General features: G+C 42.5%; 1 protein-coding gene across 7 annotated transcripts in view; it reads right to left on the bottom strand.

Moving 5' to 3' along the window:
• Positions 1 to 26,531, bottom strand: part of PCSK5 (proprotein convertase subtilisin/kexin type 5) — a 494,109-nt gene that overhangs the window by 92,736 nt on the left and 374,842 nt on the right. For 6 of the 7 annotated variants that reach the window (XM_061132953.1, XM_061132954.1, XM_061132955.1 and 3 more), the window contains exons 21-22: positions 11,127 to 11,229; positions 4,478 to 4,614 (exon numbers count right to left, since the gene is read on the bottom strand). In XM_061132953.1, coding sequence (XP_060988936.1) covers positions 4,478 to 4,614; positions 11,127 to 11,229 — 240 coding nt within the window. Of the gene's footprint in view, positions 1 to 4,477; positions 4,615 to 11,126; positions 11,230 to 26,531 lie in introns of those variants that run through there. The other variant, XR_009691159.1, reaches the window with a different exon arrangement.

Raw genomic sequence — 26,531 nt, 5'->3', positions numbered from 1 at the left:
GGATGCAAACTATCATAATCAATGCAAAAGGATTCTAATCAGTTCTAATCACATGCTTAAATACACAAGATTAACGTAGATGCACCTGAAAGCCTCCACCCCCCCCCCCAACCCCCGACCCCCTGAAGTTTTCACTTGTGCTTCGTGTGCCTAGGGCATCTGTCTTCTGTGAATCAGGTCTCCCATGTGCTTCTAGTTTTGAAAATATCTGTGTTCCCTAAAACAACTGGGTCTAGAGCTCACTCATCATGTGATCTACCACATGAAGATCCTGAACCATTGACCCTCGAGAAGCAAGGCTGCCAGATTTTTAAAGATAGTGCTGGCCTCATGTTACAAGTGCAAAATCCAAAAGTCAGAATAATATTAAATTGAACCACATGAAATTGCCAACAATCAGCTGTTTTTTTTTTTTTACCTGTAAACTAGGCACTTTAAAAAGGTTTAACCTAATTTTCTTATTTAATTAAAGTCCTATTTCAAATGCAGTTTAAAAACCACACTCTTGAATTATGAACTCTGAAGCTCCCTTTTTTTTCTGATGGCAGTTTCATACCAGAAGTCTGCTGGTCCTTACAGGACAAGGAATATAAAGAGAGCCTCCAAAGAAGTTAAAAAAGAAAAGTGTTTGCAGTCTCCAAGTTAGACCTGGAAGAACATTATCCTCTAAAGGAAGGGAGTGTTTGGGAGGATGCAACGTGTATTTGGTGATTCTACATCTACAGATCAAGGTTTGGAGCACAGAACCCTAATCTGGTGGGACCTGGAATCTCAAGAGGCCACACAAAGGTCAACTTTCCAAGTTGTGTTCTTTTCAGTCCACCATTACTCATTGAGAAAAGATCCTGCTTTACAGAGAGTCAGACTTCCCACATGTAGATAGTAAGATGTGAAGGCTAGCAGTGAAAAGCCCACCCTATCCTCCACCTTCCTGTCCATCCCCTACACCTTCACTTGATGTCAACTCAGGATCCAGAGGCTTGGGGACAGCTTGGCATATGGTTATGAGTTTGAAATATATGTTTATTGAATGATTGAATGAATGAGTGAGTGAATTCATATTTGTCAACATTCCTGTTTTTCAAACATATCCAACTGGATCAACAATCTTAAAAATGAATGATGATGATTTCAGATATTAGAAGAAATGTTATTCAGTTCCATTTTGATTGTTCAGATATGGCTTTGTTATTTGAACCCCTTTGTGTATTATAATTTGGGCTTAAAGGACAGAGATTTAAAGGGTCTTGTTTAAAATACATGGACTGTGCAAAAGGAAGTCATTAGGCACCTTCAAAATGGCAGGCTTTCCCCACCTGCTTGGGTCAGGATTATGCCAAGATTTGATCATATTTCTAATAGCTTGACAGCATGGCAGCTCACTTAGCTTTGGGTGATAATTTGGATACCTCAGTGATTTGCATATCATACATAAAATTTTGGCTACTTGCCCGGAGTCTCAGAATTTAAGTTCCTGTAATGATATGTAGGAGAAGCTGGTTCTGATAGTAGAAGGGCTGATGTTTTTGTTAGGTGCCAAAACCTTTCATGTGGCAATGTGAGATGAAAGTTAAAAAGCAAAGAACTCCCAGAGAGGTTCAGGTTGGCTTTCATTTATACTGAAGAGTAATTAATTGTTTTCAGAGTGTATCTTGGCAGCTGATTTTGTTAGAAGGACCAACGTGAAGTCATTGGATGTTTGCCAGAGGAAAGGAAGGTCGAAGGTTGCAGGCAGGATGGGAACAGGATTGCTGGGAAGGAAGAAAGAAAGGCTGAGGACTCCGAAAATAAACTTTATAAAGTTTACTTCAACATTTTGCTTACTGCAGCTACTGTATAATTGGTAGAATTTAGCTTTGGGTTCAGTTTGGTAGAGGATAAACTGGGGTGAGAGTCTAGAGTGAATTTTCACCAATAGAACTAGCCTTCTGCCTTTCCAAAAGGATTCAGACCTAACTTTAACAGAGTTACAATTCAGCAAGAGGTGAAGTTTCTGCAAAGAGTTGGGAGAGGCTTATGTGTGTGGATGGGGCTCGCTAGCCAGAGGAATTTCAGCCTTTGAGTAAAGCCTCTTGATACAAAACTGCATCCATTCCATCATCTACCTTCTGTAGCACCGAATCATGGATTAGCTGCCCTAATACGTGGACTTGGGATATTGCACTCTTAACCGGCAGAAAACCCTGCTAATCAGAACTTGCCCAACCATCCCCTCTTCAGGAAGCCTCTTTTGCTCACTACAGCTGAAAGTAGTGACATGTGATAGGGTTACTGCCATTCATTCAGTCTTTATCTAATATCTTCTCATTTTATAATACATGAGGACAAAACCTGTTTGTTAGGTTGTTAACTTGAATGTGAGTATCATACTATCATTTACTGTATCTTCCATGGCACCTATGTAGAGTAACTTATACATAGGAGTGGCACAATACATTTAAAAAATTGTTATTGAAGTCTAGTTGATTTAAGTGTTGTGTTCATCACATGCACTTGTGAGCCTGACAGTTCTTCAGTCCTCAAAAACTTTTCTGATGGGATCAGTGGTGTTATGAACAAATGTAAAAAAAAAAAAAAAAGTTGTGTTTAATTTCTGCTGTATGGAAAACTAACTCGGCTAGAGACTGAAATGCCCATAGAAGTAAGTGGGTACAAACAAAACAGTAGTAATAGTAATAATAATCATTACTAATATTTTTTGTGTGCTTCCTCTGCAGTTCACCTTGTTCTACGTGCTTTATTATTTTATCTCATTTCATTTTCATAATAATCCTAAAAGGAAGCAGCCATGATCACTATCTTATAGGTGAGGAAGGAAACAGAATAAGCAGGCTAGAGGTAAAATTGGACAGATATGCTTTGTTTACAAACACAAAGAAATCATTTTAATTTACACAAAGATATGTGTTCTCCGTCATTTTTCTGCAAGTGCATGATACTATTCATTTATTCATTTTTCTTTGTTTTATGACAAGCAAGAATAAAGCTAAATAATTCTTTCCCACCAGTAAAACCATGTAAATGTCATGATGATGTTAACTGACAGCCTCGGGATCAGTGAGACAGCTGGGAGGGGTGGGGACTATGGCAAATAGAGAGCAGCCTGGAGGTCTCCAGTCAATCATTTGAGGACCAGAAAGAGCAGTGTTGCCAAATCTTCCAAGTTTTCAAGAGAAAAATTTTTTTTAATTTCCCAATTTCGTTCAAATTTTTTAAGTGTAGGGCAAATAAAATATAAACCAGTCCCTCATTTTTAAATTTTTTTTAATTTCCCAGTTTCATTTTTTAATAATAATACATGAGGACAAACCTGTTTGTTAGATTGCTAACTTGAATGTGAGTATCATGCTATCATTTACTGTGTGATAATACAATAAATTTTTAATTTTTAAAAAATTAAAAAAATTTTTTAAAAATTTCCCATTTTTTAAATTTCTTTTTGTAATTTCCCAATTTCGTTCAGATTTTTAAAGTGTAGGGCAAATAAAATGTAAATCAGCCCCTGAACCTATTTGCAGGACCGCAGTGGAGATGCAGACAAAGAGAACAGACTTATGGATATGGGGAGTGGGAGGAAGGAGAGAGTGGAATGAATGGAGAGAGTAACATGGAAACATATTCATTACCATATGTAAAATAGATAGGCAGTGGGAATTTGTTATATGACTTGGGGAACTCAAACCAGAGCTCTATAACAGCCTACAGGGGTGGGATGGGGAAGAAGTTGGGAGGGAGGTTCAAGGAGGGAGGGGACATAGATATACCTATGGCTGATTTATATTGATGTTGGGCAGAAGCCAACACAATATTGTAAAGCAATTATCCTTCAATTAAAGATAAGTAAATTTAATTATATAAAGTATAAATCAGTCCCTCATGAAGTCAAATTTGGGGACAGGCTAGAGAGAGCAGTCAAGGGCAAACTGCAGAGGACCAGAGTGATCATAGAATATAGTTTAATGACAGCAGAAACTTTAGAATTGTGAAGGTCTGGGACAGAAAAGGTCATATTTGTGTTTGGAAAAGATTACCCTGCCATCCCACAGGGCTCTGACAGCCTCTAAGTGGCATCACTCAGGGCCGAGGGAACCCTGACACAGCCCCTCTTTCTCCTGAAGACTGAATGTGTCTGTCTTAATTTCCTAGCTTTTCACTTTCACCTCAGTGAAGCTTAGCTTTGCTGTCTAGCTCATGCCTGTCATCATGTTTGCATGCCCTTACTTTCTCCTTCTCTGGAAAAACATCTCTTAGCTTCTCTCTCACCTCCTCAGGGGAAGTAGGTCTGTGTCTCTAGCAGTGTGAACTTATGTTCTGACAATAAGCAGAAACTCCAAGGCTGTACATACTCTTTAATGAACAGCTGTCTAATCTCACCTGCCTCTTCCCCAGAGATGAGGCTTCTGAGTCAAACAAAGTAATGTCCAGTGGGAGAGCAAGTTGAAGTAAGGGGAAGAAATGAGCAACCAGATTCCCTCACCTACTCCACAGGAGGTGCAGTTGGAAGGCCCATCTCCTTGGCATTCTTGGCAGGTGAAGTGACATGGATGACACTGGTTCCTGAATTCAAATTTGCCCAAGGAACAGTTGAAAATGCAGCGGCCATCATCAAAAATCCTAGAGGCAAGCAGACTTTTAGTTTGTAAGGGCGGCATTAAGTATTAGAACATGTGGTGTTTGTGTTTTGCTGCACAGACTTGGTTTCATTGTTCCAGAAACAAGGGTGATGCCTGGGACTGATCATCTTAGAACATGGGGAAAATTAGTCACGTACCCATCCTTGGCCAAAGATTTGGACCCAACAGCAGGCATGCCAGGAACCGGCTGTAGATGTAATCTTGATTCTTGTTTCAAACAAATTAACCAGTGCCCTGGGGATTAAACCCACACTGTAGGCTCCAGCCAAACCCAGTCAACACTCAGATGGGGTCTTTGAACTTTAAAGGCACATTAGTGGTCTTTGAACCCAGAGGCTTTGGAGAAAGTATCTTTCTTTCGTTATCAGTGTGCCCACACTTTGCAAGGAAATGTCAAGTCCAAGGGCTCTTGAAGAAGCATTATCCTGTAGTTTAAGTGCTACTTATAAAATTGACCTACATATATGGCAAGTAATTGATGAACTCTGATTTTGAGTGTCATTTTTGCAAGTGTTTCCTGGTGTATATGGTACCACAGTCTCTATTTTCAGACCGTGTTTGCCATTACCTACAAGGGCACCACAGATAAGTTAGTATGAGGGCTTCTAAAACCTTTGGTTTTATATACATGCAATATATATATCATAATGTCATGGTTAATATTTTCCAAGTTTTCTTTCTTCTTTCCCTTGCAAAGTAACCCCATGTGATGAAGTAAATTGCATCCAAGAATTTTGCTCAGAAGGAAAATACACAATGTCTAAGTGCCAGTCAGATGAGTAATGTGAATGGATGGAGTGAACTGGGGAGCTCCAACCCCAGGGTTTCGGATTCAGTCTATCCTCGGGGGAGAGAGCCAAGAATCTGCATTTTTGACAAGTTCTTGGATCATGTTCATGGTGCTGGCCTAGGGAATTTACTTTGAAAACTTCTTAGCGGTGGTCTGGGTTACTGTGGAGCTTGCTAAATGACGCCTACCTAAGTCATACAGGTGGTACAAACCAGCGTCTCAGAGATCTTCCTTAGAGCAATAGTTACGGTGTCAGTCATGAGGGTAACTTGAGTATTAGCACATACATGCTCCCCCGGAGGGCGTGATGCTGGTATCCACGTCTGGGAGAGCTGAAGGCCTGCAAACACTGTGAGGATTTCTTCCTCTTCACCCAGAACGATGTCACAACTCGTTCCTGGGGTGGCATTGGTTTGTCAAACTTCTTCTATTTCTATAGCTAGAATCAGCCCTAAATGGAGGACTGGCATTTCAATCCTGGGTTTGGAGGAGACTGGGGTGGGGACAAGGCATCCTGAGTATGTGTTGCTTGCAGTCTTCCACCTCATCCCTGAAAGTTTGTGTCATTTGCGTCTGGTTGGAAACAGAATGGAATTCAGGCCAACCACACAAGAAGGCCGCCTTGTTCTTGGATCCTCAGCCCCTCAAGTTCTGGTCACCCTCCCCAGCACAATGGAGTGAATAATACTTTTGGCCTACTGCAATGTGTGGAGCCCCAAAAAAGACACGCACACACATCTGGCTGTCCATGTCAGAACAGATCTCCTGCACCACCACCTGTAATGGGAAGACTGTGCTCTTAGGCCCGACCTTCAGCTGATGGCACTGAAGTCCTGACCCCACCCTGGCTCTGGTCTCTGAGCTAGAGGATTTGTCAAGGGATAATTTGGATGTGGCTAGTTAAAAAAAGAAGAAACATGACAAAAACCTCCCTTTATGAAAAAACTCTGTAAGAGCTTTCTGAGGTTTTTAAACAAGTGAACTACTCTGTTCTTCACTAAGAAGGAGAATGGGGCTTGTTTATTTGTGAAGGTTCACTTTCTTGCTAAATTGAGAAAAAGATGGAAAGTACATCACCATTTTATTCTTTGTGGGAAGAGATGACAGCTTGGTTTTGGGGGCAATTATTTCTCTTGAGAGAGTGATCTAATACCGTCAATGGTTGGAACCTTTTAAAACCATTCAGAAACTTGGGTGGGTGTGGCAGTGAAGCAAAGGTTGTAGTGCTGCCATGTTTATGTAGGGGAAGGGCTGTCTGTGTTTACTTGAGAGCCTGAGTTTAAGACAGTACTCAGCATCACTTCATGGGAAATAGATGGGGAAACAGTGTCAGACTTTATTTTGTTGGGCTCCAAAATCACTGCAGATGGTGATTGCAGCCATGAAATTAAAAGACGCTTACTCCTTGGAAGGAAAGTGATGACCAACCTAGATAGCATATTCAAAAGCAGAGACATTACTTTGTCAACAAAGGTCCGTCTAGTCAAGGCTATGGTTTCTCCAGTGGTCATGTATGGATGTGAGAGTTGGACTATGAAGAAAGATGAGCACCAAAGAATTGATGCTTTTGAACTGTGGTTTTGGAGAAGACTCTTGAGAGTCCCTTGGACTGCAAGGAAATCCAACCAGTCTATCCTAAAGGAGATCAGTCCTGGGTGTTCATTGGAGGGACTGATGCTGAAGCTGAAATGCCAATTCTTTGGCCACCTGATGTGAAGAGCTGACTCATTGGAAAAGACCCTGATGCTGGGAGGGATTGGGGGCAGGAGGAGAAGGGGACGACAGAGGATGAGATGGTTGGATGGCATCACCAACTCAATGGGCATGAGTTTGAGTAAACTCTGGGAGTTGGTGATGGACAGGGAGGCCTGGCGTGTTGCAATTCATGGGGTCACAAAGAGTCGGACACGACTGAGCAACTGAACTGAATTGAAGCAAATAATTGTGCTTTAAGCCACCTCCCTCTATCCCTACCTTGAAGAAAGCACAAGTGACATACTCTGTTTTTGTAAGAACATGATTCTTTATAAAGATTTAATGATAAGGAAACTAGTTGTGCTTGAGTGAAGGACTGAATTACATCATCTCCTGCAAACTCCACCCCCCCAACTTCCTTAAGAAAAATTGTTAAGGAACTTGAAGAAAAGTCCCATCTCAAGTGACAGATTCCCACAGATACTAACAGATCTCCCCTAGTGGAGGAGAAGAGATTATCTTAGTCTGGGCTTCATGGGGCTGATGAAAATGTTCTTTAAAGCCAACTCCAGCCATCTCTGGGACACCAGTCATCCAGTTTGTGGATTTCTGAGACACCCAAGCAAGCTCATTGTACTGGGGAAGCCCTTCTGTCCCCAGGTCACACATGCTCTTGTCTTGGCCTTTTCATTAGCAGTGAACTATTATGAGTCCAACAGGCCTCATGGAAAGGAAAGAAGATGGTAAAACCAAGTGCTTGAAGAGCTGCCAGAGGTGAAGTTCTCAACATTGGCACTAAATTTTCCAGAGGCCCCTGTGTGTGTGTGTGTGTGTGTGAGAGAGTGTGAGAGAGAGAGAGAGAGAGAAAGAGAGAGAGAGAAGTGAACTGAAGCAGAAAAGTCGCAAGTTAGGGTTAGCTGGACCTCTCTGTTGACTGTTGGTTTGCCTAACTAAAACCATCACAAGAATATTTACTGTAATTTCTTGGTAATGTTGTAACAGAATGAAATCTGACAAAAGGTCCCCCCCTCCCCCCCACCGAATTCTTGAAACAGATCAAATAAAACATTTGAGGGTGGGTCAGAAAACTTTTACATGTTTTTAATTAGTTCATGGACTCTGCAATTCCTTCAGGACTGGGTTGGGAAATTATCTTGGGCAGTGAGGACCATGACATTATAGAACTATTGAACTGGCCAGAAAGTTCATTCGGATTTTTCCGTAAGGTGTTATGGAAAAACCCAAACAAACATTTTGGCCAACCTGATAACATGTTATATAGCAGTGACAAAGACTATACCCCAAGTTTTTAATCATCTCAAAGGAGCAAAATAAATCCAAAGGTTTGTAGAAAATGTAATGGCAACATAGTCTAGTATTCTTGCCTGGGAGATCCCGTGGACAGAGGAGCCTGGTGGGCTGTATATGGTCCATGGGGTCACAAAAGTTGGACTCAACAAGTGACTAAACCACCACCACCACCAAAGGGAAAGCTAGAAGATAAAGAGAGGGCTTTTCAATTCTCTGTAAAACAATTTCAGAGTTAAATTATTTTTAAAATTTTTATTTTGGAAAAACTTAAACATGTAAAATAAACAAGACATAACAGACCACCCCCCCTGCCAGGTACTCATCTTTCAGCCTCACCGATTATGAGCACATGAGCAATCTTATCTACATTCCCACTGATTTACTTCTCTCTCATATTAAGAAAACCTCTAAGTTAACATTTCTTTCCCAAATGAAAACTCCTTTAGGGATGACCTTTATTCTGTCAGTACTAGAGATTCTCCAAAAGCGTAAGAATAGAAAGAAAATCAGAGGGCCCAGTAGTCCTGTTTGTCCTGTTGCCGAACCTTACTGCTACCGCATGTCCATTTTCTGCCATCTCTGACCTGCTGTGCCAGACTAGTGCCCACTAGAGACTGCATTCCCAAGCTCACTTTCCTCACTCGTAAGCGGTGTTTCCCTTTGGAATTCAGATGTTTCAGACAAGGAAACACCAGCAGGAGATCTGAGGATGGGAGGAGAGAGGTTGTGGTAATTATTCCTTCTGGAGCCACAGCGCAGGTTCCTCCTTGCATGGTTCTGTAGTGGTTATGTCCCCTCCAGCTCCAGTTTCTATCAAGCCTCTTTTCTTCTAAGGCTCCAAGTTTTGCTTCAGACCTAGGGTGTAAAAGCTGTCCCAGTGTTCTGGTCCCTGAGTGCATCAGCCCTTGAATTTGACCCACCTCCCCCAAGTCACCTATTTAAAAAAAATTCATTGACCTTGCACCTAACTCAGAACTGGACATAAAGCAGGTGCTGAAGACTGTCTTGAAAAGACCTGATTCCAGTCAAGGAAATACTTTGGAGAATACCTAAAGAAAATACCTTGCTGCCCTTTTGAGAACAAACAAGTCAATGACTCTATCTTTCAAAATAGTTTCTGAGATCTACACACTTGCTTTTCTATCTTCAAAAGCTAATCCATGGACTGCTGAAGCCAAACTATCCAAAGGGCTCAGGAGACCTCTGATCTTCTTGTACCAATGAGCTTAGATTTTTTAAAATGGCCATTGATGGTAGTTAAATTTTTTCTCATTTCTGGTGAGCCTGGGACAGTCATGACGTCTGCAGTGTACCCTGGGTGATGGTAGCTGCCTTATTAAACAAATACTAACAAATTCCCTTGGTTCAAAGATGTTCAAACACGCTGTAGGGTTTGATTGGTGAGGACTTAAAGGAGAAACAGGAGAAACAGAATGTATTTTCAAAATGGTGTCTGTGTCTAATAATATGCCTTGAAGCTGGCTTAACACAAAGTCAAGAGTATCTTAAAGAGACACTTAGAAAATGTTATCACAACATTAAGAATTCCTAGTAAGACACTTCTTTTGTTTCCTTCTTTTCTTCCTTCTCTCCTTTATTTCTTCCTTTCTTTTTTCCTCATTTCTCTCTTTCCCTTCCTCCCTCCCTCCCTTTCTTTTCTTCTTTCTGAGGGAGCTCTTTGGAGAGCCAAGCTCATGATGTTAATTATATACTTTATCAGGTTTGGTAAAACATATATTTATTGATACATTACTGTGTGCTGATCACTAGAGAATAAAGAGACAAATACACAACAGTTCCTGCTCAGGGTATTAGAGTCCAGATAAAGAATTAGATGAAGTAACTCTTGTGCATGGCAGAGGGGATGTCCATGCTAGAGATTTACTTGCCACTGGAGCAGCCTCATTTTATTGATCTTGGGAGAGATCCTGCTTCTTTTGCATTTATCAGAGCAGTGATGAGACCAACAAATATTAAATATTAGAATTATTAATAGAGGAGTATTGATTAAAAAATACAGTGTGCTCCCAGCTCTCTTCACTAGAGATTCTCAGTGATTAGCAAAGATGCTCGTCCCATTCAGAGATTTGCTATTTCCTCATTCGTTCAGTTATCAAACATTGACTGAGTGGCTACTATTTTCTTAGGACTGTGATAGATAGTGGAGATACAAAGATGAGTATTTTAATGGGCTTACAGTCTAACAAATAGATTTGTGAATCAGTGTCTTAAAATGTCAGTCACAAGTGCACTTATGGAAGTTTGTACAGAGTATAGGGGACATAAAGGTGAGGTTAATTCCATTGGAAAGAGGTAACAAATGCTTTCATAGAACAGTTCACCCTTGAATTGACTCTAGAAATGTGAGTAGATTCAGCAGATGGAGATGATGGTTGAAGGATGGGCGTGCAGAAAGGGATGAGATTCTGGGCATCAAAGCCACTACAGCCTTCATTGATGAGAAGGCTTATCTAGTGTCCAGGGAACCTATTCTTATGGTGGTTATGGGGTACGATGGCAAGAGGATGCAAAAGAAGTGAGCTGTGGCCAGACCACGGTGGTTTTCTATGTCAGGGGAAGGAATGTGATTCTTTTTTTTTGTATGCCCAAGGGGTCCCTCCAGGGGGGAGCACCTCTTCTCTCCATCCTGCCTTCCATGAGCTTGCGGCCCCAGGAGATCCTGAGAGGCCCCTCACCTTGTTAGCGGGCAGCGTGTGCAGTCTTCCCGGGTCGGTCCTCGGCACTGGGCACACGAGGCTTCGCAGGTCTGGCAGTGGCCGTGCTCGTCGACGTACTCTCCTGGGGAACAAAATCTAGTTGTTTATCTGATTTCTACATGAGAGCAGCCAGATCCCTCTGTGGCTGTGAAAAAACAGTGGAGACAGTTCAGAGAGAAGAGACCTCGAATGGCTCAGCAACCAGTCCTAAATCCTGACCTCATGTTGTTGTTGTTCAGTTGCTAAGTCGTGTCCGACGCTTTGTAACCCTGTGAACTGCAGCACGCCAGGCCTCCCTGTCCTTCACTATCTCCCAGAGCTTGCTCAAACTCATGTCCATTGAGTCAGTGATGCCATCCAACCATCTCATCCCCTCTTGTCCCCTTCTCCTCCTGCCTTCAGTCTTTCCCAGCATCATGGTCTTTCCCAATGAGTCAGCTCTTCGCATCAGGTGGCCAAAGTATTGGAGCTTCAACTTCAGCACCAGTCCTTCCAATGAATATTCAGAGTTGATTTCCTTTATAGCTAAAACTATTACTCTCCCAAGGGTCCCAGAAGTTAGAATGTCAAAAAGTTACGAGGCAGTGACATAATTCTGAATCTAGTTAACATGTGTTATAGATGTGTTATGTAAGTGTTATATGTGTTATACAAGTAGAAAAGGCTGGGGTGGGGTGTCCCACAGGACCCCTTTACTGAGTTCCTACTAACTTTCTTGTTAAAACCTGAGGGCTCCTGGCCCACAGAGACCCCAGGTATAATCCTGGTTGAGGTCAAGCCACAGGCGTGACCTGCCCAGATCTTGTCCCACTGCTCCAGGGTGAGGGGTTGGTTGTGATTACTAGTCAGAAATGCCAATTGAATCTTGGCTGACATTGGACAGATGTGAGTTGCATCTCACCCTGAGAGAGTAACAATAAGGAGATAGCCAGAGAAGTTCATCTTTCCCAAGGAAAAACCCATATGAGTCCTTCCCACATGAATGTTCCATAAAAGTTCCACAGACTTGGGGACATTTAAAAATTTTGCACATGGCAAAGGCGGTGGAGAGAAGCCAGCCTTATTGCTGGTGATAATCCAATAACGGGTCTCCATTCATTGAATTCAACCCTTTATTCACACTACATTGTCATTGTCTTAAAAAGAAAAAAAAAATGTGGGAAAATGTCTCAGTCAGATCCAAAGACCCACTTTGTATGATTTGGAAACTGATTACACCCAGGAAATATAGTTTCAGATTTCAGTCAAGTCACAAGCTTCACTTGCCCCTCTACCTCACTTCCAACTTTCACAGCCCTGTAAGCCTGTTGAACGTTGTCAGTTTGAGATCCATCCAGCCAGAAGAGGGATGGGACAAGATTTGCCCCTGGCTAAGTCAAATGGTCTTATTCAAACTCCAAGGTTCACGGCCTGATTTATTGTAGTTGCCTTGCAAAAAGCCCTGGAAACTTGAACTTTACTGATGAGGAGTGGAGTGAATCCACCCCTCTGCCTTTCCCCATAGCTTTACTGAACTGGCAGAGTTGGGTAAGGCAGACCTTACCTACATAAGTCTTCCACTTGCTAGCACTAAACCCCAGAACTGAAAATGAAGAGGCAACTAGAATTTGCCTTTACATAGCAGAAAAAGCCTTTCACGGAGACTAAGTCTATTGGTTTTGTTAATTAACGGGGAAGAGTATATACTCAGAGCAGAGCAGGCATCTAACAGTGGCCCACCCTGCATATCTTGGATTCTTTTCTTCCTTGCCAGGATGCAACGTGGACCAGAAAAGTATAATTTTTAGAATGGGACTGTGGTTCTTAGCCCAGGAGTGACTCCCAGAAGTCCTAGCCCCTAAAGAGTGAGGAACCAGAGGGGGCAAAGAATGAAGATGTACATTGTTCACTGCGCTAAAAGCCCAAATCATCTAGTTGAGGCAGAAAACCACCCCTCCCCCCAGGTTCATCTCACCAAGCCAGGCACTCTGGTGTGGGCAGCCTCTGCCTCTGTAGGGAGCACCTGTTACTAATTCACACAAAGGTGTTAGAATGGACTAGTTGTACTTTTGGTAATCAGCATCCGGAGGCAGAAAAAAGCTGGGATTTCTGTCTAGTAGGAGTGGTGGTTACAATACAGGCATTGTATTTCTGGAGCCTTCTTTTTATTTACTCAGGCTCCCCCATTTCACCTCTTTGTTATTGCCCTTGCTGAAATCTCTTCCATTTTTGCTGAAGGAGGCACAGTCAGTTGAGCAGTGTGATTTTCAGTCCAGGCATCAGCAAGGTAAAGAGCAGAGGAGGACCCAGGGTGGACCAGGTAGGAAGAAGCAGATCATGCCTACATGGCCAATGAAAATGATTTGTGTTTACAGGGTTAGGTGACAGTTATGTGTCTTTCAAAAGATGTGTGCTGAGTGCAACAGGAATGAGAGACAGTCACAGAGACTCCTAAACCCAAAGAAAGTGTATTCTAGAGAAATGTAGGATCATGGAGAACATAGCTCACTCATTTATTCCATGGATATTTTTTGAACATCTGTGTGCCAGGTGCTCGGTGAGATTTAGATATGCAAATTTTAAAAGGCTCTTTTCTTGGGTTTGCAAAGATTTTTGGGTAGAATGATTTGTAAAGAGAAAGTTACAATACAAGTGCTGGCCACATGCCTTTGACTTCTTGGACAGTCTAGGTTAAAGTCTTAAACAGAGAAGCAAGGGCATATGCTAGACTCTGCTAGACCTAGAAGCAACGACCATCCCTTTGCTTTGGCACCCATGCCTGTAGGAACTGACGCAGTGATGTGGGTCTCCCAGCTCCTAGTATCCATCTCCCTTAACCTCCATGATATATCAGAGTCAATGCTAGGGTAGGATTTTAAACTAAACACACCTTGCTCTGCTAAATTGAATGCTACTTAGCTGGTTCTGAGAGTTATCCCTTTTCTATACCCAGAATCTCCTTTGTAATTACAGATGATGCATGGCTAGGTCAAGCAAGGGTTATTCAGTTATTACTGTGAACATTTTAAATTATACTCTGTATCTGGTTTGCCTCCTCTTTGGCTTCCATAAGCCAGTAGGTGGCACTGACAGCTTGGACTTGTACTTGTTGATCTGCTCACCTATTATGGTCTCTCTTGGTGTTCACAGAATACCAACTTAGATATAATCATCACTTGGAGTTGCTCCATCTCTGAGATTTCAAGTACAGACTCCCAATACAGCCTTCTTATGCCCCACTATGAATCTAGCTTACCCTTAGGTGGAGCCCTAGGCTGCTTGGTCATCTTTTTCATTCATCTCTCTAGTTCCCCCTTGCATTCCTTGTTTGGACTAGGCCAACCTTTCCAAGACCCAAGTCCCACCCATTTTATCTCCACACTTTCTCAGAATGTGACATCACTACCTAATTTGCTGTTGAGATACTGAGTATCCCCAGCATCTTTTTTTTTTTTTTTTTTCTTTTTCAATGTCAAAATTCCTGTGTTATTGACTGTTCACTTGTCCCCTGTCTTTGAGGAAGTTAATGTTCCCCCCCCGCCCCCGGCCATTGTCAACTCTCCGTCTAATGCTCTTAGTCTTTCCTCAGGGTATTTCCCCACCAGTCTTTCTTTAGTGTTTTCTTCACGTCTCCCACCATCCTCTGATCTGTAAAAGTTCTCCCCAACCTAAAACCTTCCCAAGCATTTTTCTTCCCTAATAAGTGACTCTTCAAGCCTTTTCCCTCCTACCATTTGGAAACTAAATGGAGAAAACCTCATAACCCAGAAGCTTATGTAAGAGAGTCAGCGTAGGACAGCTAAACTGTTCATCTCTCTCCTGTCTGCATGCCTCTTAACTTGAGAGCAAGTTCTGGCTTTAAAACAGATGAGAAGAGAGGAACCTGCCCCATTTTTCATATTTATGTAGATGTCCGATTAGTTACATAAACTACTACCCCCAGCCCTTGGAGGCACAAGAGTTCCACTGCACACTTGGAACCAAAAAAAAAAAAAAACCCAAATTCCAAGAATGTAGTTACTTTTTTTTTTTTTTGGTTTTTGGAACAATAAATTCTTGTCATCTGTCTTCATTGCACAATGAAGCTGAATGTTTATGACAGGCGTGATATACAAAATTCTTAGGAAAAATCACTTCTAGCACAGACTTCAGGGGTCAGTATTTTTGTTCTCCACCTCATCCTATAAGCTCTTCCTTCTGGTGTCTTCATTCATTATTATCATGTCCAAATTATCTTTCTTCTGTCATCAAAAAATTTTCACTCCCCTTTTAGTTTCTTTCTCATCTTCTAATAGTGAAAAGGACACTGAGACAGTTAGGGTCTCCTGATTGGGAATGATGTCTCTGTAGACACAGGTTAAAAATTAATACTTGTAAAAGTCGCTTAGTCTGCCTGTTCTACCTCTTGATGACATTGCAGAAAGTGCTTGTTTCAACAAGTCTAAGTTATAAATAAACTTTGTGAAATCATCCAGAATAGGTGAACATTGATTACATCCTCCACAGATACTAAATTTGGTTGAGACTCACATGACAATATTTTTCAGGCTTACGTGGGCCAGAAGAGCTTCATGTCTCCTGTGGAAATGCTATGCTTTCTTTTGTACCTTGTAATATTTCTTTAATGATTAGAGCCAAATTTATTGTAATATTTAAGCAAATAAATATATAAACTCAGTAAATTAATAAACACATAAGTAGGTTATAATGTGAGTTTAAAACAACTTTTTATCAAGGGTGATTAATTAGAGAAAATCAGGAAGGACATTGGATAAGAAATCAGCCATTTGGTTTTTGATCCAGTTATTTCAGAGAGCATCCTTGGGGTACCTGAATTATCTGTAGACCTCTGTTTAAGTGCCTTAGCACTCACATACCAGAAACCATAGAATGTGACCTTCCTGAATGTCTCTACAACCAGAAGTGCTAATCAAATAATACTATATCTCTGCAGGGATGTCAATAACTAGTTTCCAACTCACTGTGTGAAGATAGTTTTCATGAAAAAAATCTATATATTTATTGCGTTTCACCAGCTAAAATAAATATGCTCAGTAACACTTTCAACTAGTTGTAAGTTATATACTAATGAAATAGTTCAGGTTTTAAGGCCTCGTTAAGTGTGGAGTTTTATAGCAAGACTCAAAATATGAGGCCATCAACTGAGACTGTAATATCTTCACTTAAAAGTCGACACAGTTATTCATCCTTAAAAAGGAAGGGGATTTCTTATACATGCTATAACATGGATGAACCTTGAAGACATATGCTAAGTGAAATAAATCAGTCACAAAAGGACAAATATCACATGATTCCGTTTATATGAGGTACCCAGAGTCATCAACTTAAGAGGAACGGAAAGTAAAAGGGAAGTTGCCAGGAGCTGGGAAAATAGAATGGGGGAGTTAACTGCCTGAAGGGCACAGAATTTCAGCAGGGGAAGATGAAAAAGTTCTTGTGATGCATCCTTGGCGGTACAGTGTGAATAGTAATTAATGCTGTAGGACTGTACATTAATAATGGTTAAAAAGGTAAATCTTATTTTTAAACTTTTTATTTTGTATTGGGGTACAGCCAGTTAACAATGTTGTGATAGTTTCAGGTGAATAGTGGAGGGACTCAGCCATACATACACATGCATCCATTCTCCCTGAAACTTCTGTCCCCATCCAGGCTGCCGTATAACGTTGAGCAGAGTTCCCTGTGCTATCCAGTAGGTCTTTGTTGGTTATTAAAATGGTAAATTTTATATTATGTGCATTTTGCCACACACACAAAGTCTACACAATGAGTTTATTTCTTAGCAGGGCAATACTTAATTTTAACCAAAATCTCAGGATTATCAGCCTGTGGAGATGCATTTGAAAAGCACCAACCATCTCGGGGAGCTAGTTTGTTCCACTGAGTCTTGGGAGATCCCATATACTAATGGAGATAAATGAGTGGATGGAGCTCGTGACAGTGGAGAAAGCTGGCAGCTGGCATGCTGTTTCCTTTCCCTTAGGATTTACAAAGACAGAGTGAACACCAGGCGACTCAAAGGAGAGGTGTTTCCACAGCCTGGAGGTGTCTGGGGGCTACTTCTGCCCTCTCCTGTCCTGCCAATGATTCTCCCTCTTACTCCCCCAGAGGCTTTTCTAATTGCTGAACTTATCTTTGCTGATATCATCGCATTTTCATTCTCAGGCACTAGGGTTCTGTGTGGTTTGTGCAGAGGCTCTGAAAGGCTGGTCTGGCACCCACCCCCCACATATACTGGCACTCCTGCACAAAGGATAGATCATAAAATGTGGACCCAACACATTGCAAATGTTTAGTTTCCCTCAACCTGCATGCTGTCTGAAGAGGAAGGAATCAAGAGTTGATCCTTTGAGTTTTTCTGCTGTTGTTGTTTGGACCCTGACCACAGGCTTCTTAAAAAAAATGTATCCAGTGAATGCACCCCAGTGTTCATTGCAGCACTGTTTACAATAGCCAGGTCATGGAAGCAACCTAAATGTCCATCAACAGAGGAATGGGTAAAGAAGATTCAGTACATATGTGCAATGGAATATTACTCAGCCATGAAAAGAAATGACAATTGTTCCATTTGCAGAGACATGGGTAGACCTAAAGATTGTCATACAGAATGAAATCAGAAAGGAAAAAACAAGTATCATATAATATCACTTATGTGTAGAATCTGTAAAAATGATACAGATGAACTTGTTTGCAAAGCGGAAGTAGAGACACAGATGTAGAGAACAAATATTATCCAGATACCAAGCAGGGAAGGGGATGGATGGGATGAATTGGGAAATTTGAATTGACATATATACACTGCTTTGTATTATATAAAATAGATAACTAATGAGGATCTAAAAAAAATGTATCCAGTGTGAAGTCTTGGCCAACATGCCTGAAGAGAGTGGTGATGTAGCAACCACACAAACCCCATTCACTGACACGTACCATGTTAGAAATAGTGTTCTATATAATGTTTAAGCCGAACAACAGTCTGTTTTATAAATTAGAAACAGGCTCAGAGAGTTGAAAATTTTGCATAAATTCATTCAACTAGGTCAGTCACAGTGTTGGGTTGTGACCCAGATGTGTCTGAGTTTGAGCCCATGCTCTTTCTTCAAGATTTCCCTGGTACAAATTCATTTCCACTTATGGAGTTCCAAGTAGCTTTGCTATTTATGAAGAGAGAGAACTGAGCACATGTCTGCTCTAAACCACTTGATGAGGTAAGGGTATCAGAAAGGAATTCACTATGTAAACAAATGAACTTTGAGTAGGCATGGTGCGCTAAACAGATTTACTCAGTGATTGAATATACCATCCAAATTTATTTTCTCTGATACAATGGCCACCATTTATTAAAAGACAATTCTGTTTATTGAATCGAGTTCTTAGAAACAGCTTATTCTGTCCACTAGGATAGAAGCTTTTATGGGAAACCCCCACTTTTTTTTTTAATGAATAAAATAATTGGTTGGAGCTCTGTAAAGGGATTTTTCTATACTTAACTGCTGTCCAAAACCAAAATAAACTACCTCCTAAGAAATAGCTTACAATCAGAATTATAGTAACCTCTCTCTGGTCCCTCAATTTATGTGAAAATTTAGTATAGATGGACTGGTTCCTGTATATCTTTTTTCTCAATTAAGAGAATTTTGCATTGCCTTTATGTTAGTGAAAAATCACTCTTAAGTCTTAGTTAGGGAAGCTGAAATTAAAAAGACACTGAGCAGCTGATCCTAGAATCAGGCACAAGAGAACACAAGAGGCATGAGTGTGATTATCTGTAATTAAACAAAATAAATGTACAGAGCCTGTTGTTAAATCTGTGGATGAGGGAAACTGTGAGCACTTCCCCACAAGCAGGGTTCAGTGGGTCGGAACCATTTTTTTGCCCATTGGAGGTGTACAAACTTTTGTAATGCTCTCTGCTCTCCCTGTAAGTGAACCTAGACTCACTACAGGTTCTTTTGGGCACTCCATCCCTCTCTTCCTCGGACGTAACATTTTCAGTGTTCCCACCATTTGTACCAGAGAGACCACGCATGGGAGAAACTGTACAGATTCTGATACATTCATGGTAAAGGGTTATATGAGGTTCCATACCCAGTGTTGGAAGTAAGTGACCATAATTTGGGAGAATGACTTGTTTACGTTTTGGAAAACATGGTTGATTACCTGAGGCAGGTCAGGCTTGGGTGACACTTACTGAGAAAAGGAGTGACTTGAAAGGAGAGGTTGTTGACTAGAGTTTCCTATAAGCCAGTGAGTGATCATGGGTGCTATGAGGCCTTAAGGACTGTATCATTTCCCTGCACTTCAGACCTGATGAAGATGGCAGGTGAAACTATCAGGGTTGTGACTCATGGAGCCTTCCTGACACTTTTGAACTAAACAAAGGTCCTAGCCCATAAATTGGTTGAACCCAAATTCTTTCCCAAGGATCTTAATACAATCTAAATGTTCTCTGTGATGGTGGGAGTCCTGAACACAAGCACAAGATGAAACTTGTTATCATCCACTTTCTTTGCTATGGTGACCCAAAGAGCCTCCTTAAATAACCACTTTTATTGCTTGTTGGTTATTTTATTGGTTAAAAAGCTTGCTCTTTTTTTTTTTTTTTTTTCTAAGCGTAAGTTAGTGCAGCTATTGTGGAAAACAGTATGGAGGTTTCTCAAAAAACTGAAAAATAGGACTACCATACGACCCCGCAATTTCACTCCTGAGTACCTATCGAAAAAAATCCCCAAATGCCAGTGTGAACAGATAATGCAGCCCAATGTTCATAGCAGGATTGTTTACAATTGCCAAGATATGGAAGTAACCTAAGTGTCCATCAACAGATGAATGGATACATGGTATATATATGTGTGTGTGTGTATAAAATGCTACTACTATTCCATAAAAAAGAATAAAATTTTACCATTTTCAACAACATGGATGGACCAAGAGGTTGTTATACTAAGTGAAATAAGTCAGACAGAAAGACAAGTACTGTATGATGTCCCTTGTATGTGGAGTCTAAAGTAGTGAATAGAACAAAAAAGAAACAGACTCATGGGTACAGAGAACAAACTAGTGGTTACCATGGTAGTGGGAGGGGCAGTACGGTGGTGGGAGAGTGGGTGTTAACAAACTACTGGATGCAAGGTAGGCTCAAGGATGTATTTTACGACATGGAGACTATAGCCAATATTTTGTAATAGCTGTAAATGCAGTCACCTTTAAAAATCGTATAAAAATTTTTTAAAAATTAAAAAATAAAATGAACATAAAAGCCCAAACCCATGCTCTTAAGCCCATCAAGGCACCACCACTGTCCCTTCCCCAACGCCAGTGCCCCTGGGAAGGAACATCCTCAAATTACCTTCTATTCTTGCTCTGCAGTAACACATCCAAAGTGCTGTCTTTGTCTTTCCTCTTCGTCCCTTAATCTTTCCTCTCCCTTCCTTATCCTTCCCTTTTCCTTCCTTAATCTTTCCTCCCCCTTCCTTAGTCTTTCTTCAAGCCCTGCCTGCTAACGCTAAGTTGCGGGCTAATTGCTAATTAAGAGAAAGAGAAGCTCCTGGAAGGAGAGAGAAGTTGCCTCCCAAGGCCTAGGGCTCCACCTGCACCTGAGCTGGTAATTGACGACTTAGCCTTCTCTGGGTCATCATTACCTCTCCGCATCCTCAGCCAGGGGCTGCTGCCTTCTAAGAGATGGTTCGGCTTGCCTAGTGACAGGTCTGAGTGGAGCATGGCATCCAGCACACCTCAGGCCCTTCGTGACCGGGGAAGCATTTGATGAGTCAGGCTGCCATATGTTCTGTTGAGAGTAGCCAGATTGTGCTTTGGAAAAGACTCATGTGTGGAAATAAGACACGGAACCAAAATTTGAGTTGTGCCTCCAGTGGAGTGCCAGCCTAGGAGGAAGAATTGTCTTGGGTAAATGCACAGACTTCAGAGTTATCCCCACCACCTGGGTTTGATTTTGGCTTCCTTCTCCAGCTGCCTGACATTAATCAAGTCACATATTTCCCTGACATTCCTCTTCTGCGGACTGTGTATTGTGGATAATATTTTCTTTCTCACAGAATGTGGTGGAGATCAAATGAGAAAATGGGCCTGAAAATGCCTTGCATAGTGGATAAAAGAATGGTAGCTGCGGTTATCATGTACTTTGGCGTGTTATCTCATTAAACCTCAAATTGATAAGGTAGGGGGAAGTGAAAGTGTTGCTCAGTTGTGTCCGACTCTTTGCGACCCTGTGGCATTCTGCTAGGCTCCTCTGTCCATGGCATTCTCCAGGGAAGAATACTGGAGTGGGTAGCCATTCTTTTCTCCAGGGGATCTTCTTGACCCAGAGATTGAACTCGAGTCTGCATTGCAGGCACATTCTTTACCATATGAGCCAGGGCAGGGGCTATCAACTTAACTGGGAATTTAAGCATCAAAATGTTAACTCTCTGGCCATCACTCATATATCCTGGTCTCACTGGATCCCAAATTGTGCCTTCTTCAGTACCCTTGAGGGGACTTGAACGTATTGCCTGCATAGGTCCGTGGCAATGAGGCAACTGAAATTAACAACGTGTATATGGAGAACAATCCCTTCTCAAAGCAATTCAGCCGCAAGACACAACCCACACAGCCCACGTACCTCGTGCGGGCGAGGCCATCTTCATACATAATTAGCAGCCCCTTGGGGCCAGCCTCCCTCTATCAGAGCAGGCAGCTTTCCCTGCATTTAGCTGTGGAAACTTCTGAGGCCGTGACCGTGCCCTTCTCAGGCTGCTGAGGCAAACGTTCGGGAAGGCACACGAGGCTTCTTCCAAGCGGAGTCTCACAGAGTCGGGCACAGAGCGTGGGATTCTGTGCTGCGTGCTGGGGTGGGCACTGCACTTGGACAGCCCGCTTCTCCTTTAGGTGAGAGGCCCAGGACAGGCCCTAGCTTCTTTCCTTGGCTGTCATCGGGACAGATGACATGTTCCCTCTCTGTTTCAGGACACTGGCACACATAAGCAGACGACGATGGCAGCGGGGTGGTGGTGTAGGTTGTGAGTGTTGTGTGCCCCGTGTGTGGCCAGGGGGATGGGTGGGGGAGTTTGTGTTGGGAGGCGAGGGGCCTCAGACTCCCGGGGTGTCAGAGGGAAGAGTCTCAGGTGCGTCCCTGCCCACCAGCCTCCTTTTGCATGGTTAGTGTCTTATTAGAGCTTTAGGCTCTACCCAGAGCATGGGCTCCAGGACTGGGACCTCACTTGGCACCTCTGTAGAATGCCCTAGTCTCCCTATCCACTTTTCAGGATTCCTCTCTTTCCCACTGAGCCCCTGGATGACCGTATGCTGGTCTTTCCTCTCCAAGAGAGGAGAGAGGCTGGAACAGGTGAAGTGCTTGTATGTGTTGGAACCAGCTGTCCTATCTGTGAATCCCAGGGCTCTCTCCTGTGTAAACTTGCACACGTGCTGGAATCTCTCTCCCTGGGCCTGACCGCCACTCTTCACAGCCAAGCCCACCTCAATGCAGACCCTTAGGGTCTCCCCAGGGGCCACTGCATCTTCCTGCTTTACTACATCACTGTCCCCGCTAGGGGAGGGGCTCTTTAGCATCACTGTGGGGGAACAGATCCCATGGTAGGGAGTCCTGGGCCCTCTGGGACCAGCCCCTGGCTTCAGGTCTGCAGCCAGCAGGCGGAGAGGTGGGGCTCAGCATCCAGGACTCCAGAGGCCTGGCGCTCCCTATAAACTCCCTGAGATCCCCGCAGGCAGAGCTGATGAGTCAGGCTCTCCTCCCCTTCCCAAACTCCCTCTGGCGGATGTCTGACCTGCTTTGACTCCTTTTTGCTTTCAAGGCTGCTCTTGATGTTCATCTTAACCAGATTTTACACGGTGTGATGTGCCTGAGGCCCCTAGTCCTCCCAGAGCAGGAGAGGGCCGGTTCCTCTCTCTGCCCTCACTGTTCGCCAAAATGGGCAGGGATGGGATGTGAAGAGCTGCCCGTGGGCTCGGGAACTTGATCGGTCTTTTGGTTATGCAATCGTCGAGTGTAATTTAGGTTGTAATTTCCTAAAGATGAATTTGTAAGAGGCCAGCATTTTCTATGGGACAAATACAAGCACTTACTACGGTAGCACGAATAATGGGCAGGCAGAACTGCTAAGAGGAGCAGAGACAGGAGAAGGATGTCATGTGTGTTTTGGGGATTAGAAGTCCAGGTCCTGGATCAGATATAAGGGGACCTTTTCTGGGATAGTTGCTGGGTGCTTTCTTGATGGTTCCACATTTAATTCTCAGAGCCAACTTGTAGAGGTAAGCACTGCTCTCATTTTGAAGATGAGGAAACTGAGGCTCAGGAAATTTAATCTCTCAAAGATCACTGAATTAGTGATAAGCCAAATAGCTCACACTTACTCACTGGTGGCCGAATGCTCGGGATTGTCCTGAGCACTTGGCATGTATTATATCAGTCCTTACAGTAACCCCATGGGGAAAGGAGGACTCTGTGTACAGATGGTATTTTGTTATTATTATTTTTTTTAATGATCCTCATTTTTCTGTTGAGAAAGTTGAGGCAATGAGATACAAAGTGACCTATTACAGTCACCCAGCTGGTGGCAGAGCTGGGACTTAAACCCAAGAGTTTAGATTCCAAACTCTGCTTCTTTAATCCTGGTTCTGCAGCGCTCCTTTCCCCAGAAGATAGTGGAGATGGTATTTATCCCAGGCCCTGCTAACTTCCAGTGTCACGGGCCTCTTCCACAATACGAGAAATTCGAATAACTGGTGGAGTATTTGTGTGTGTGTGTGTGTGTATGGGGATAAGTTTACAATATGCAATCCTAGACACCTCAGTTGTGCAGCCTGCATGATTCTTTTTTTTTAAATTTATTTTTAAATTGGAGTGTAATTGCTTTTCAATATTGTATTTGTTTCTGCTGCACAATGGATGAATAAGCTAGGCTGCTGCTACTGTTAAGCTGCTAAGTTGTGTAGAATCAAGTATTCAAAGCTTATTGGTTGCCCAGGGCATCTGGTTCTCATTGTACCCCTCCCTGAAGACAGGGCCATTTCTTGTTTAGTTTTGGGTCCTCGTGGCTTTACCACATGAGTAGAAGATAGTTCCTAGACTTGTTTTGTGTTTTGGGGGGAGAAATTCAATAAATATTTGTTTGTTGTGCTGAAATCAGTGACTTGGGCCTGAAAAATATGGGGGACATGGACCATATTTCAGGAGGGGAATACTTCAAAAACAAAGGATTGGGAGGCTGGACGAGGCATGATGTGTCTGTGAATCAGGAAAATGTTTGGATTGACTGAAGCAAAAAACTGAGTTTGGATAGAGGATCCAGATCATGGAACATCAGACAGAGGTATATCAAATGGGTGTGGTTGGCCAAAGCGAGCTGTGGAAGATCTAGGAATAGTGTCACTGGTGAGGGTAACTTTGGTGGATGATCACCCTGTTCCGTGGAGACTGACTGAACTGTGGGGCACAGTCTGAAAAGTCAGCTCGGAAGTTGCTTCAGAAGTCCTGGAGTGAGGGAGTTGGAGCTATTGCAACCCAAATCATGACGATAAGGTGGTTTGAGAAAACAGTGTCACAGGCTCTCAGGGAGAGGGGGATTTTGGAGCTTATCTACTCTCACTGCTGCCCCTCCCTTAGGGATCAGGCTTAATCGTCTCAGTGGTTTCCAGTCCAGTGACTGCCCAGTGTTTGAATGAAAAGGAAAAAGGAGAACTCATTCTCTTCCATTTTTGGAAAATCCTGTCAGAAATGTCTTTGTTGTTAGTAGGCTAAAATGGCTTCTGAGTAAATTTCACACATCGGTCATTTCCAAAGAAGAAATAGCTGCTATGAAAAAAAAAAAAAAAACCAAACATATTTATGAGAATAGTGAAAAGAATCAGATTTGAGTCCAAGACTCGGGCACATGTGGCTTCGAGTAAATCAGGTAAATGCTGAGCTTTAGTTACTTCTGTGACAGTGGGGTTAAAACATATCCTGCCTGGTTCTCTGGTTTATTTGGAGGATCAAGTGATATGCCTTGTGACAATGTTTTGGAAACTTCAAAATGCCTAATAAAGAAGGGGAAGATATGATGATTAATGCTTCACAGGAGGGAATACAGTACAGTTTAGTGACAAAGCTGGATCCATATTCTGACTCTACCACTTTCTGGCTCTGTGATCTGGGGCTCTGCTTCTAACCTCATTTCCATAGCTGCAAAATGGAATACAAATAGCCCTACTGTATGGAGTTGTTGTGACAACTATTTGATAAAGGACTCAATAGCACTTAGCATGGAGTCTGCCTGACATATAATAAGCATTGAATGAATACAATTACTGATTACTCATAAATGATGGCTCCAGCACACAGGAGATGAGCTGAGAACAAGAAATCAAATCCGTGGACTTGAACTTTAGGGATTAAAGAAGTGGTGGTAGCATTGATAGGGCCCGAGAATGTGAGGGAAGCTGGTTGGGATGAACTGGCAGATGTTTTGAAAATGCACAACTCCCGGGATGGTGCTGTGTGTTTATACAGATGCCTCAGGCAGGATTTTGACAGTGGTTGTTTTCTGGGTCTGCTCAACATTGAGCAGCTGTGTTCCCTGTCCGACACACGTATAACAAGAGTGGATGGAGTAAAATATAGTGCAGGCGTTCACAGCGCATTCTGCCAAGAGCCATGCCATAAGCAATCAGGAGCTCAGTGCATTATTACCAGATAGAGTGTCATGTTTAGATGCCAAGATATGAAAGAAATGTCATCACCTACACATTCCGGTGGAGGGGCCATCCTGTTCTTGGCCGGGATGGCTGTTTGGCAGAAAAGTCAAACATCTGTAGACATTCAAAGAATAAAACCCATGCAGAAGGAAGGTCAGTTGTTACAAAGGGCTCTTATCATAGTGATTTCAGATGCTTATGTGTGTTTCATGCCCATCCTATAACATGCTTTTCAATCAGTGACGAGTCTCAGGTAAGTGAACTGGCATTAGCAGGTTAAAGGCGCATCATGCTAGCAGAGGCTATGCTTGTGAAAGGTGCAGTGAGCAGTGTCCTTATACCAATCTGGCTAAGTGCCTGGTAAGGTGAGAGCATGAGTTTGATATTATTTGTGTTCAGGAGAACGAGCACTTTGAAAAGTCTCTATCTCTCAAGAAAGTTTCATCAGTTAACTATCAGGCAAGCTGATATTCACCTAGGAGATCCTTTTATTACAGATGAAAAAGCTGAAAATGAGAGTTTACACAGTTCACCCCAAATCACTCAGTTCGCCTGTCGCGTGTCTGTATTCAGCTATGCTGAGGGGAGAAGAAATGATCATTTGGGAAAACTGTAGAGACAAATAAAGGCAAAGCAATACCCAGAGATGATAGAAGCCGTGCTTTTTCTTGGTTGGCAAAGGACTTGATACCA

This window comes from Dama dama, chromosome 29, assembly GCF_033118175.1.
Source record: "Dama dama isolate Ldn47 chromosome 29, ASM3311817v1, whole genome shotgun sequence".
NCBI classification, from domain to species: Eukaryota; Metazoa; Chordata; class Mammalia; order Artiodactyla; family Cervidae; genus Dama; species Dama dama.
The sequence above is the reverse complement of the archived record's forward strand: the minus strand, read 5'-3'. Positions and strand labels throughout refer to the sequence as shown.